The 12509-nt window shown below is 36.5% G+C and overlaps 1 protein-coding gene across 2 annotated transcripts in view; it reads right to left on the bottom strand.

The window, feature by feature from the left end:
- LOC135213732 (dnaJ homolog subfamily B member 14-like) overlaps window positions 1-12509 on the bottom strand; it is a 188089-nt gene that overhangs the window by 28488 nt on the left and 147092 nt on the right. For both annotated transcript variants that reach the window (XR_010314195.1, XM_064247849.1), the window contains exon 5: window positions 7972-8248. Coding sequence is in view for 1 of the 2 variants with exons in the window: in XM_064247849.1 (XP_064103919.1) it covers window positions 7972-8248 (277 nt within the window). In the remaining variant the exon portion in view is untranslated. The remainder of the gene's footprint in view (window positions 1-7971; window positions 8249-12509) is intronic.

Here is a 12509-nt window from a genome sequence, read left to right as displayed (position 1 = left end):
CACCTCCACAGAGCAGGCACTAAAAGCAACAGCAATTCTGTTTTCAGGTATAATTCATGGAAAACTGTTACAAGAAGTCACAGCATCTTCTGACAAGTCTACAAAATAACTGCCAGAAGTACAAGGAATTAATGCAGCATTAATCATCTCTACAGATGATGTAGCCAAGGAAACAAGGGGCTCTCTTCATTGTTGCCAAAAATAATTAAAAGCATAAAAACTAATCCAAGTAGTACACAAATATTATTCAGAATTACGGAGCACAGATAAAATGACAACCAAATATAGAACACCCATTTAATTTATTAACAAAGAGCTGCCTCCACTATTATGTGACACAAAGGGCCCAGGTAAAGTTATGCCACATATTTTTCCCGTGTTTCATCTTTCACAAATCTTGACTTATCCCCAGCCTCTTCTTTCATACTTCTAATCCAACTAGGTCTGGGTCTTTCAACTGTCCTTAAGCCTTCAGAGTCCAGCTGACATTGCCACATACTATTCTGCCAAGGGCTGTGCAAAGAAAATGTCTCAGCCATCTCCACCTCTCTTTCGTCATGTCATCTACTACATATGGAACTAGTTCCTCACTGGACGAGTGGGTTCCGTACTTGACTATAAATCTAGTAGCCCGAGTTCACTTCCAGTGGCCGCTCAGTGCGGAGTCAAGAGGAATTCATTTCTGGTTATTAGAAATTCATTTCTTGATAAAATGTGGCTCAGATCCCACAATAAGCTGTAGGTCCCATTGCTAAGATGCCAATTGGTTCCTAGCCACTTAAAAAAAAATCTAATCCTTCAAGCCAGCTCTAGGAGAGCTGTTGATCTGCTCAATAGTCTGGTTAAACTATGATATACTTAACTTTACATATGGAACTTCTGTATTTCCCATAGGCCATTTCTAACTTTATTCTACCATCTGACTCCTAATACTATTCATTTTCAAGCTTTACTCTTAAATTGGCAAAATCTTTCTAGTATCCTTCATTAACATGGCATGACTCGTGCGAGTGTAACAATAAAGATCAATCTTTGATTCCAATCTTATTCAGTGCCCCCATAGTTTCATTTGCCTTTTTTTAATCTTTCATAGGAAATGTAGCATAGAAGAATTAGACCATCAATATACTTTCTCCCTTCTCCCTACATGTACATGAGGTAATGTTATTGGTCATATTTTTAGATGATGTTAAGAATTATGGAAAGTTCCCAAGTGCCATCTATCTAACTGCAAGTGTCCCTGCAAACACAAGCAACAGGATGGAGCAATTTCTCATCCAATGTAGTAAGGTACCGTATATTTCGGCGGATAAGTCGACCAGAAGATGTCAACCCCCCAATTCTGAGTAAATTTTTATGATTTTAACTAATATCGGGTATATTAGTCGATCTATAAAATGTGAGGCCAACCGTACGCTCAAAATAAGCAGCAGGGTAAAACGTATCATATAAAATAACCTGAATGTTATTACGGTACGTATGTTGCTCTACTTACCATATGAAATGCAGGTAATATACTCGGTATATTAACAAATCTGTGTAATATATAAAAGATAAATACCGGGAAATATGATTAGAAATGACGAAACGAAAGATACTTTACTCGAGTGTAATGTAAACAAACAAAGCGCTAACTAATGCTGCATAACAGCCTACGTATATATGTATGTACAAACTGCCACTCAAGTTAATGTTTTGATTGGGTTTTTAAAACAACGACGTGCCAGTATTTTATTATGATGTTGGAATATTCCTTGACCACTGGTCCTTCTATGGCATAAACAGGATCATTTGAGGGAAAACACAAGCAGAAGAAAGAGCTATTTTTATACTTAACACACCCATGGAGCCTCCGACAAAATGAAGAAAATTCGAATCCAGTTTTAAACTGAAAGTAATTGAAATTGCCAAAGAAACAAACAGAGGATGATCTGTTTGAAAGTGACGACGAACCTGCAGTTGATTCACCAGATTCAAACTGGGATCCTTATGGTGAAACCGTGAATGATAATTTGTTTGATGAATTGTTTAATTCAAGTGATGATGACTCAAGTCATTTTGAAGGATTTTAAATACATATTTACCATTAATACAAATTTTTTTATTTCATTTTATGTGATAAATAAAGATTTCATACCATAAATGTTTTTGAAGAATACCCCGGTAAATACAAAACTGTCAGATAGAAACGCATCCTTCTCAATTACGGTACTACAAATGGCTACGCAATGTTACACTTGCTGTGTGATTGGAGTTTCTTCAAGTTACTTTGATTTTTTTTCATTTTATTTAAAGTAATGGATGTTCTAATGTATTATTATTGTCGTATTACAGTGTGAAATGTTTTTAATACTGGTATTTACATACATAGTTACCTCAACAAGGCTGTCATTGTTATTAGCCAACTGTAAAGCCTGGATTCCTGTACCGATAGGCCAAAATAATAAAGATTCACTTTTTGTTACCGTTAGATAAGTCGACCCCCTAATTTTGGCATGATTTTTTTGGGCTAAAGGGTTGACTTATACGCCAAAATATACGGTAGCTGCAAAAACTGGGTATTGTGCTGCCGTTGCTGATGCCAAAGGACATGTTATTATTTATTTTGGTACTGCTTTCAAACAAAGGAATGAGTTGTGTCTGGCACCAGACCTATGGCTGATGCACAATGACCTGTCTTCAGGCATGTAAAGCACAGGTTCACTAAAGCAAGGAAACCAGTACTGGATATCATTATTCCTAAATACTTGGAAAATTCTACATCATTAATTAGTCCTTTATCCATCTAATGTTATTTTATCCCTATGTGCATATTGTCGCCATCACTGTACCTATTTTTCATAGATTTATTGTAAAACCCATCCCTCTAGATACAAGATGCATTCTTTTAAGTATTTTTAGTAAATCATGTAGTGTTTTCCTGAATAAAACGGCATCATCAACATGTTCCAAGTCTGTCACATTTCTATCATAACTCCAATCTAAACCTATTCTTCCACCTCCATCTACTTTTTTTCATTGTAAAACCTACAAGAATGGCACAGTAAATAGGAAAAAACCTTGTTGCACCCCATTATCCACGTCCACGTCATTCATGGATAATTTCAGTTAACTTTACGTACTTACAAGGAATGCCACAGTAATTGTTTGTATGGTGTTTTTACATTGCATGGAACCAGTGGTTATTCAGCAATGGGACCAACGGCTTTACGTGACTTCCGAACCACGTCAAGAATGAACTTCTATCACCAGAAATATGCATCTCTCACCCCTCAATGGAATGTCTGAACTGAGGCGCTGGAATCCCACAGTAATATAGGACCTTCCACACTGGTCTGTGGATGCTGTTAAACGTGTGACATTTTTATGTATTGTGTAAAATGTCTTTAATATTAATTTTTTTCAAATCCACTGCTTTTACTTCACATTTTTGTGAATCCTGCTAAAATCCCTGACACTTCAACAGAGAAAGGGGAACAAATCCTCTTGCTTGGTTACTACATGAAAGTATAGTTTCCCCTGACAAATGTGAGATGGGCCAAAAAGTAAAAGTAATGGGCACCTCTTATTATTAATGGGGGTTAGTTTTTCCAGACCTCTGAGTCTCAAGTAGACTCAGAGGAATGGGCACCTCTGGAAAATTTAATTTTCCTTTTTAAAAATCTGTCTTCTTCAGAAACCCAACCTTTCAGATTAAAAAGAGTTGTACTGCAAGGATGGCAAAATCACATGTATAATGGAGGCACACTTACTTTTAATCTATACATACTATATAGCATATCAGACTGTGACACTTAAAAGTGCTGCACCTAACAGGATGCCAAAGAGATGTTTAAAGAGACAAAGAGGATGATTCACCTAAAAATCTAACAGCTTGAGTAATGTCCCATCAATGATATAATTCTATTTTAAAAAAATGAGAATTGGCAGTCCTTGGCTCTCACGTACCAATACTTTTTCTTTGGGTGCCTATTACTTAAAAAAACATTCTTGCATGTTTTCAAGGTATGTATTCAACTTAGCCAGATAGAACTTCTATTTTTAGAAAGCTACTTCATCAACTGACCTGTTGAGAAAAATCTCAAAAATCCTCTACCCTAAGCAGGTAAAGCAAATTACCCCACCTGGGGAGAAATCTCCTACTGATACAAAAGTACCTTCATTCTGATCCTTGGCCACAAATCTTTGAGTAAAAGGCAAATAAAAGGAGTCTACAGTGTCCCAGTTTCTGGAATGAGTTCCATTGCTACAAAGAGTTTGGAGTTCCCTCTAGTCTTGAGATGGCACAAAAATCAGGGAAGATTTGTCATCAATGTCACGCCTTTTGGGTGAAAAAGTTGATTCAAGAATTCAAAAGATGTTTGTGCCTCACTCTTCCAAATCAAGGAGGGCTTAAATTTATTCAATATGGACCATAATTATTTTTGGAATGGTGACAAATCCTCAGCTATAAAGAGATGCCTTGGTTGAGACCTAAAGACTTGAATGATTAGGAGAGGGAGGATTTTTAATCACTGAGATAAACTTCATTTTGTGGTTCCTTAAGATTCCTCTCAGCTAATTAATGACAGAAGAATCTATATTCTGAATGGTAGAGTATAGATGTCAAAATTTCTAAAGGAACTCACTAGGACCACAATTTGATCATCTGAACACATGAAGACTAAGTGTATCCAGATTTGGATGGAACCTTCTGAAGTGAAAATAACAGTAGCTTTTACCATCTATGAAACCTTGGCACATTGTTTCAGAGGGATAATATGGTGGAAACCATTCCAGTTGACATCAGTGGGAAATAGCTTTATCCACAGGATCAACAAAGTCTGTACCTTATCAGGAACTACACTTAATACATCTGAAGGCAGGGAACACAAGTATCCAAACTGCACCATAAAAACATGCACACATCAACATCCATGCTGCAGGGTTAACATCCTCTAAACAAAAGACTGACCCCCGTCTTACATTTGAATCCCATCCCTACCAGGTTTCCTAAGGGAGTACCCCAAAGCTGCCAGGTTGTCACCATATTCATAGACATTTCATGTCTTCCTTTACTGTCTACCCCTGGATCCATTCATAAAATTTTGAAAATCCATGTGCACAAATTTTTTCAGATTTACCCTAATCGGAGCTTCTGCACCGAATGAAGGCAGGTATATCTAGTCATTCTGCAACACTTTTGATGTTTAGGATCAGAAGGAAGGAATAGTTATGGTATTAAAATAGCAGGCATTTCCCATCCTTTGCCAGTCAATACTTGTCTAAAATTAGCTAAGATCTCTGCTGCTGGATTCACAGAAGGATGATCAAACTTGATGGCAGCTGCTCTTGGACTCTACTACACTCTACCTTCCACTGTCTACCGAGACTGAAAATACAACAGATTCATGACAAGTGTCTCACCTACCACAGCCTCATCTAGTTGCAGCAGTGGGGTCTGCTGCCTGCATAACTGTCATCTTTCATGTTCTTGGCCAAATGAACTGCCTTGTGATCATCAAAATTGGCACTCTTGACTGGCATGTTATAATCCTTTTTTTTTTTTAATGTGACATGAATTTTTTTTCTCTGGGATAGTAGGAGCATTGGTATCATAATTTAAGGCTACCTTGTCCTCCTTAACTTTCTTTGATGTATCTGGAGGCAAAGAATGGTTGGGTACAGAAGCAAGTAAGGACAAATACTCAAGTGCAGTACATACCCAATGCTTCTGCTCTGCACTGCTTTGGTTTAATTGGATAAAAAAAATAAAATTATCCATTATATCATTAATAATTACTTCACCATTATCATAAAATTGTTATGTCCATTCTTTCCTCAACAGGGTCAGGCTTACAGAGAGCTTTATCCATGCTCTTCTTTCTTGTGAACTTCTGTCTAAATTTCAATCTGGTACAGGTCTTCCTCTGTATTAATTTTCTCCATCATTTTCTGGACATTCTTGTAACATGCCCAACACTATCGTGATAAGTTTAGATCACCAGAAAATCCAAATGTAAACTGCAAACATCAGGAATATAAATGAAAATAAGGAAAGGTTTTAGAATTCACAAACTAAGGTGCGAGAATAAAAGCCATATGCCAAGTACAGTTCTAGAACTCATTAACTAGAGTGCAAGGATGAAAGATATATTACATGCAAGACTTGACATAGCTGCAGTGAAAAAAACTTGAAACAATAACCCACGAAAAAACTTAAAACAATAACCCACAATCTGGATACTATTCAGTTCTGGCCTTGAAAAAATGATGAACTGGAATTTCCTACATTTACATCTTCACTGTCATCATTTTCCCAAGCTTTCTTTTTACTTCACGGATACCTGATTTCATATTTAGTTACTGTTGTACTAGATTTAAAAGGGGGAAACTAACATAATCTGACTTTTTCATAAAACATGTACTTAACATTTCTGGCAAGGCTATTGGTTATTCCAAGGCCCTTTTCCTTTCCTGTGCCGCACAGTATTTTTAGCAGCAACCACTGAACTGAAGTTATAGAGCTATGTACTGTGCTTGTGCCCCCATGTAATACTTTTTTCTAATTTATGTGAATTTGGATGCATATATTTGTACTTATGGATATGAATATGCTCGGTACATAAAACAACCTAAAATTCAGTAAAACCTAGCTATAACAGACCTCACTTCAATGTTCTTGGTTTCTCTACCTATAGGTCACCTAAATGACTAAGGCATGCAAGGTGATACTACATTTCATTCTATGTATTGTTATCTTGTATCCTTTGCAAAAACCGAATGCCTCAGGAATTCCTCTGCGATCACTATGACCATCTACCATGGCAATGCTAACAATCCAATAACACTGCTGCCTGTCCACCTCTTTAAAGTGTAGAACAAATCCGCCTTGTGTATCATTACTAATTACTGTGTAAATATTAATCTAAATTGGAACAGCATATGTTACTTATAAAATTTGTATATTTAAATTTAATTACATTTATGAATGGTCTCAACATTTTCAAGTCACAGGTATCCACAGTGTAAAAGATTATTTTTCAGCATTTCTAATAATAATAATTCCTGTATTAAAGGAATGGGCGAGTCCACGGTTTGATACAGAGCATAAATCTTGGTATCTAAAAAGGCACAGTTTTTGAATAATATGTATTTGCTTTTTTATCACAGCAACCACCAAAAGGTGAAAACAAATGTAATTGAACTTTACTAAGCTTTAGAACCGAGCATGAATAGCACTCATCTTTTACTCAAATCTAAAACCTAGTTCAATCCATGCAGCCAAACTTGCTTTTAAACGTATTTTTGCACGACCATTCATTAAACTTTCTTCTGCAGAACTGAATTTAGATCAAGCTTGGACCCACATGGTCTGAATCCGTGTGACTTTCTCTATATTATCATCTTAAGATTCATCTGAAAACTAGTAGCTTAGCTTTATGAAGTGCTCTTCCAATAAAGTTTTTAAATCATGAGAAAAATTCACTTGAGGTCAGAAAACAAAATAAAACCCAGAACATTAAGGAATATCCCACAACAACCCTGTGACCTCGCTGTACATACTACAGTGTAAACTTGGGGAACCCCAGCTATAAATTATTAACACAGCGCTTTAAGATCGTATGTAAAGTCTGGTGGAAGCAAAGTCTTTGCCCTGGTCAAGTCCTGAACCCAGATACCGGACATTTCCTATCAAACACGACAAAACGCCAAAACTCATTACTGAGAGGTTCTACTATATACCTCAAAAATGAGAAATACAATCAAGCAAGAGCATCAGCAAATCACTACCTATGGATAAGCTACAAACATACAAAATTCACCAAGTTATTTAGATTTAGCCAAAAATAATTAGAAATATATGTATAGCTATACAGTATATACAGTACCTGAAATCACGGTGATCACTAAATAAAAAAGGTGAGAAATCTTTATGCAGATTTTACGAAAAAATACATATACCTAGCAATAACAAGAAAGACTAATAACCTGGTTGGTGACAAGGAGTACGTGGGATCTGAAGACAGAAGAGATGATGCTAGCGAGAGCAGCAGAATAAGGAGAAGAGGCATCAACTGCAGGAAAACTGACAGATTGGATTGTTCTGAATGCGCAGCCTGGTGACTGTGACCACCTGACCCCGAAAAACCACGCCTGCCTTGTCCGCCTGCATGCTCCCATCGCCCACCTCGGTGGACGTATGTGGTGCCACCTGGGTAACCTCCACCAAAGAACATGTTGAATAACTCCTCTGCTGTCATGTCACCTGAAAAGAAAAGAAAAAGTAAAACTGAGCTTTCCTGGTAGTACTGCTTATATACTTGTAAATTTACTATTTACAATATTAGATTGCAAGATACTTCTTTATTTACTCTTTACTAGTTTAGATTGTGAGATACTTTAATTGTACAAAAAAGTAAAAATTTCTAGCTCTCACAGAACTGACCTAATGGATGAGCTCTTCAACAAAAATCATATATTAGTGTAGTATATATAACAACTTCCTAATGAACTTGCACAATGAGTAAGTAACCATAATTTCAAAGAGAGCAATTATTTTAACTCCTGATTGTCATAACTTCCTTGCATGTTTAAGTCACTATAATGGACTTTTACATTTTAGGAAATTTGAAATGTGACGGTATTCTTAAATCACTGGTTTCAACATGACAAAACTTTTGCAAGTACCACATGTGACAGATTTCTCTCAGCCCTATGTATATAATAAAGTAGGCAAGATTTAGCTAACCATTCCTAAAAACCTTTAAACCCACAACCTCTTCACACGTCCCAGTCTAAAATATTCAACATTTCCTTGTCTGCTTTATATCATCTTGTGTACCACATGCTTGATTTTGTATGGCCATTTTCTTCTAAATAAATTTTCTGGCCCTTTTCCTGCTGTTTCTACTCTGAAATATTTATCTGCATCTGCTGTCAAATACAAACACCTCTGCAAAGAAGGCTCTAAAAAGAACTTCCAATGCTTTCCAACTATTAGACATGGTAATAACAGTTGTTATAGCATGTAACCCTGCCACATACGTCCATGTAATGAATACAACAAAGGGTGATGAAATAAAGATGAAGGTTCTTTAAAATTCCATATATTAACAGATACAGCAATGTGAAGGGGGGAAGAAGTTCCATGCTTCACACTTCTGTGACCATATGACAGGAACTGATTTGTGCATCATATACATGGTGGGAAATAATAGAGTTGTTGTCGCATATAATTACAATGTTGCCACGATACATAATCAAACAAGTGGTCTCATAATAAGTGCAGTATAAATGGCAACAGGATAAATGATAACATAAATGATGCAAGATTAATGAAAGAGTAAAAATAATTCTCCTGTAAATTAATAATATGCATGAATGCTTGTGATCTGCACATGCAATCATAATGTCATTTGATATCTATACAATAACCTTGTGGTTTTCAGTTACAAAAACAGTGCAGTCACTATAAGTATACTCCTACAGGTCTTGCCATGAGTGGACCCAAGCAGCAAAGAGCCAACAACAAAGTACATTACTTCTCTCGGTTTATGGAAAACATCACAACTGCAAATATCAAAGAATACCATTCAAGTATTCAGAGTGTTACAGTATATCCAAATTATGCACAAAATAGAAACATGGCTAAATAGTGAGTGCAGCAAGAGGCCAAAGAGATGCTGCAAACACCCTTCAGTAATGCCTACAGTGCACCACATGACGTGCACAGATGGCACTACCCCCCTATGGGGTACAGGGCCCTGTACTGAAAAGGTACCAAGATAGTCCTTCCAGGACTGTTACTGGGACCAACAAGGCTTGGCCCAAAATGATTTGGTCTTAACCAAGGGGAACAGAATATAGGGTTTAGGCAAAAGGCCAAGCATTGGAGCCTATGAGGTCATTCAACACTGAAAAGAAAATTGAAAGTAGTAAAAGGTTACAAATGTGTAAGAGAAGGAAAACCTTGCAGTTACACTATGAAACAACTGTTAGGAGAGGGTTAAGGGAAGTAAGATAGAAGAAAGAATATGAATGGAGGTACGGTAAAAAGAATGAAAGGGGTTGCAGCTAAGGGATGTAGGGACACTGCAAAGGACCTCAAGTAATGCCTAAAGTCACTGTGTATGAGGTGCATTGATGGTACCACCCACCAACAGGGTTAACTGAGAGGTGAACATTCAGCAAGACAAAATAAAAGAAGTTGGACAGCTATGTAGGATGAGACTAACCGGAAAGGACAAAAGTAAAAGGCTACAGTGTGCTATACAAGGCACACTACATATGGTAACTTCCATCAGGGAATATTTGTTTGTTTGTATGGTGCTTTTATTGCATGGAACCAGTGGTTATTCAGCAACGGGACCAACAGCTTTACGTGACTTCCTAACCATGTCCAGAGTGAACTTCTATCACCAGAAATACACATCTCTCACTCCTCAATGGAATGGGCGAGAATCAAACCCACGACCACCGAGGTGGGACGCTAATACCATACCAACCACGCTTCAGGGAATATTTGACCTTTCATAGTGCTGGCTGGAGGGGTCTGCTCTAGTAAACAGATATAGCTTCTCTATGAAATTATACTTTTAAAAAATGCAAAGGTAAGAGAGTAAATATTGAAGATTCCAGTGAAATTACTATGGAGTTGGGTCACATGAACTCCCAGAAGACTGCTGGGTCTTGACCCAGGCTAACATCCCAAACATCTCTTACAAATGGGCCACAAACAGGGGTTTAAAGTACTCAAGTGTGTAGTAAAACTAAATGTAAATATTTAGAAGTAAACTAGTTACAAAGTGATTTTGTGGGTTTCTTTTTCAATCTTCAGAAGAAAAACTGAAAGAAGTTTTTTTTGGTTCATGAACTGAAATGTTGATGAGTCAAAAGTGTCTCTAATCTGAAGAGAAAAGTTTCTTTAATGTTATGTAAAATTGGTTAAATAATAACAAACACCTATGCTTGCTTTAATTGGATTTCATTTGTTATTGCCAGATTCAACAATACCCAGTCTACCATTAGATACTACTAACTGGATTCAGAGGTAAATAGAAGTTATTCACATGGATATTTTAGATACGGTCATAGAAACTGTAGCTTTGAATGTGCTTGTTCAACCTCATTTCCTTCAGTGGCAACAAGAAGAAAGATCAAAGGTTTCAACATTCATTAAAAGAATATGTAATATGTTGAACTTGATAATGTTTCAGATGTTAACTCCGGAAAGTTTTAATAAAACTTCTAGTCACTGATAAATTCAAATATTACAGTGGCATTAATCTTCATAATCTTCATTGGATATCAGAGTTGGGTATGCCTACAGTCAAGTGGAACAGGTTTTACATAGAACATTTATTTCTAAATTAATAGAAAAAATATGGAGCTAACACTTTCGTGAATGCAGCCATATTTTCAACTGAAATGTTCTTACTGTACCATGTACATTGTGCTTTCAGTGTTTTCTGCCTATTACATTTCACCCACTTATTTTAGGCTCTCCTCATCTAACTGCCCATTTTCTTTACTCCAGTCCATTTTTAAACTCCCTAAAATATCAAATCCTTAATCACAGAAATGTAACTTGGTGGCCTCCTTCAACTGATTTATGAATATATCACAACAATACCTACTAAGTACAGGCATCAGTCACATTGAAGATCATTCTTAGTGGTTACAAAAGCAAACAGGACAAGGTTAAAATAGTCTCAGTTGTCAAACTCTTTTAGCTTGATTTGACATACGAACAGAATGAAACTTGAACAACAATTTCTTCTTAAATACATTTAATACAAATATTCCTTCAAGTTCGTATTTAAAGTGTTCCCCCTGTATCCAGGGGGGGGAGGGATGTGTACCAGACCACCCCCCGAATAGCTAGATTCCATGAATAGTTGAAACCCCAACATAAATGCTTAAAACTGCCTAATTTGTTAGTTAAAACTCAAGAAAAACCCACTATAAATGTTTATACCTGGATTTTTTAACCCTCTTGTGATCTGATGACGTGTAGCGCGTCAATAAATTTGTTTTCGTAAGTGCACAGATGATGTGCCAGGCGCGTCATATGTAAGTTACTTTCAGTAAAAATTCATTTCACGAAAAAAAAAAACCATCAATCATTGAAAACGTAGTTGACACCATTGGGTCGACAGATGATGAACCTCGAAGAAAACGCAAACCCAACGGCGCTAGCTTGCTTACCTATGATACAAAACGTCAACATAAGTAGGTTGAAAAATCTGACAATTGCACTCCATAAAAAATTAGCATTTTTTAATCAATTAAAGCTCATTAGCAAACACATTTATAGCAAAATTATTGCTTCCAAGTGAAAGATCAAACATTATATTTTTCATGGTTATTTTAAAAAAATATCTACGATTTTTCTTAAAAATTTCCCATTCATCACATCGTTTTTATTATTTCCAAGCCTCATAAAGATGTTCTGACTGCTATAAACTTTTCCATGCGCATGTTCTTTTCGGCCTGGGGGGAAAAGTCATTTACCTTACACATATTGT

Source organism: Macrobrachium nipponense, chromosome 43 (genome assembly GCF_015104395.2).
Source record: "Macrobrachium nipponense isolate FS-2020 chromosome 43, ASM1510439v2, whole genome shotgun sequence".
Lineage (NCBI taxonomy): Eukaryota > Metazoa > Arthropoda > Malacostraca > Decapoda > Palaemonidae > Macrobrachium > Macrobrachium nipponense.
Note: the sequence above shows the minus strand (reverse complement) of the source record. Positions and strands in the feature narration are given on the sequence as shown.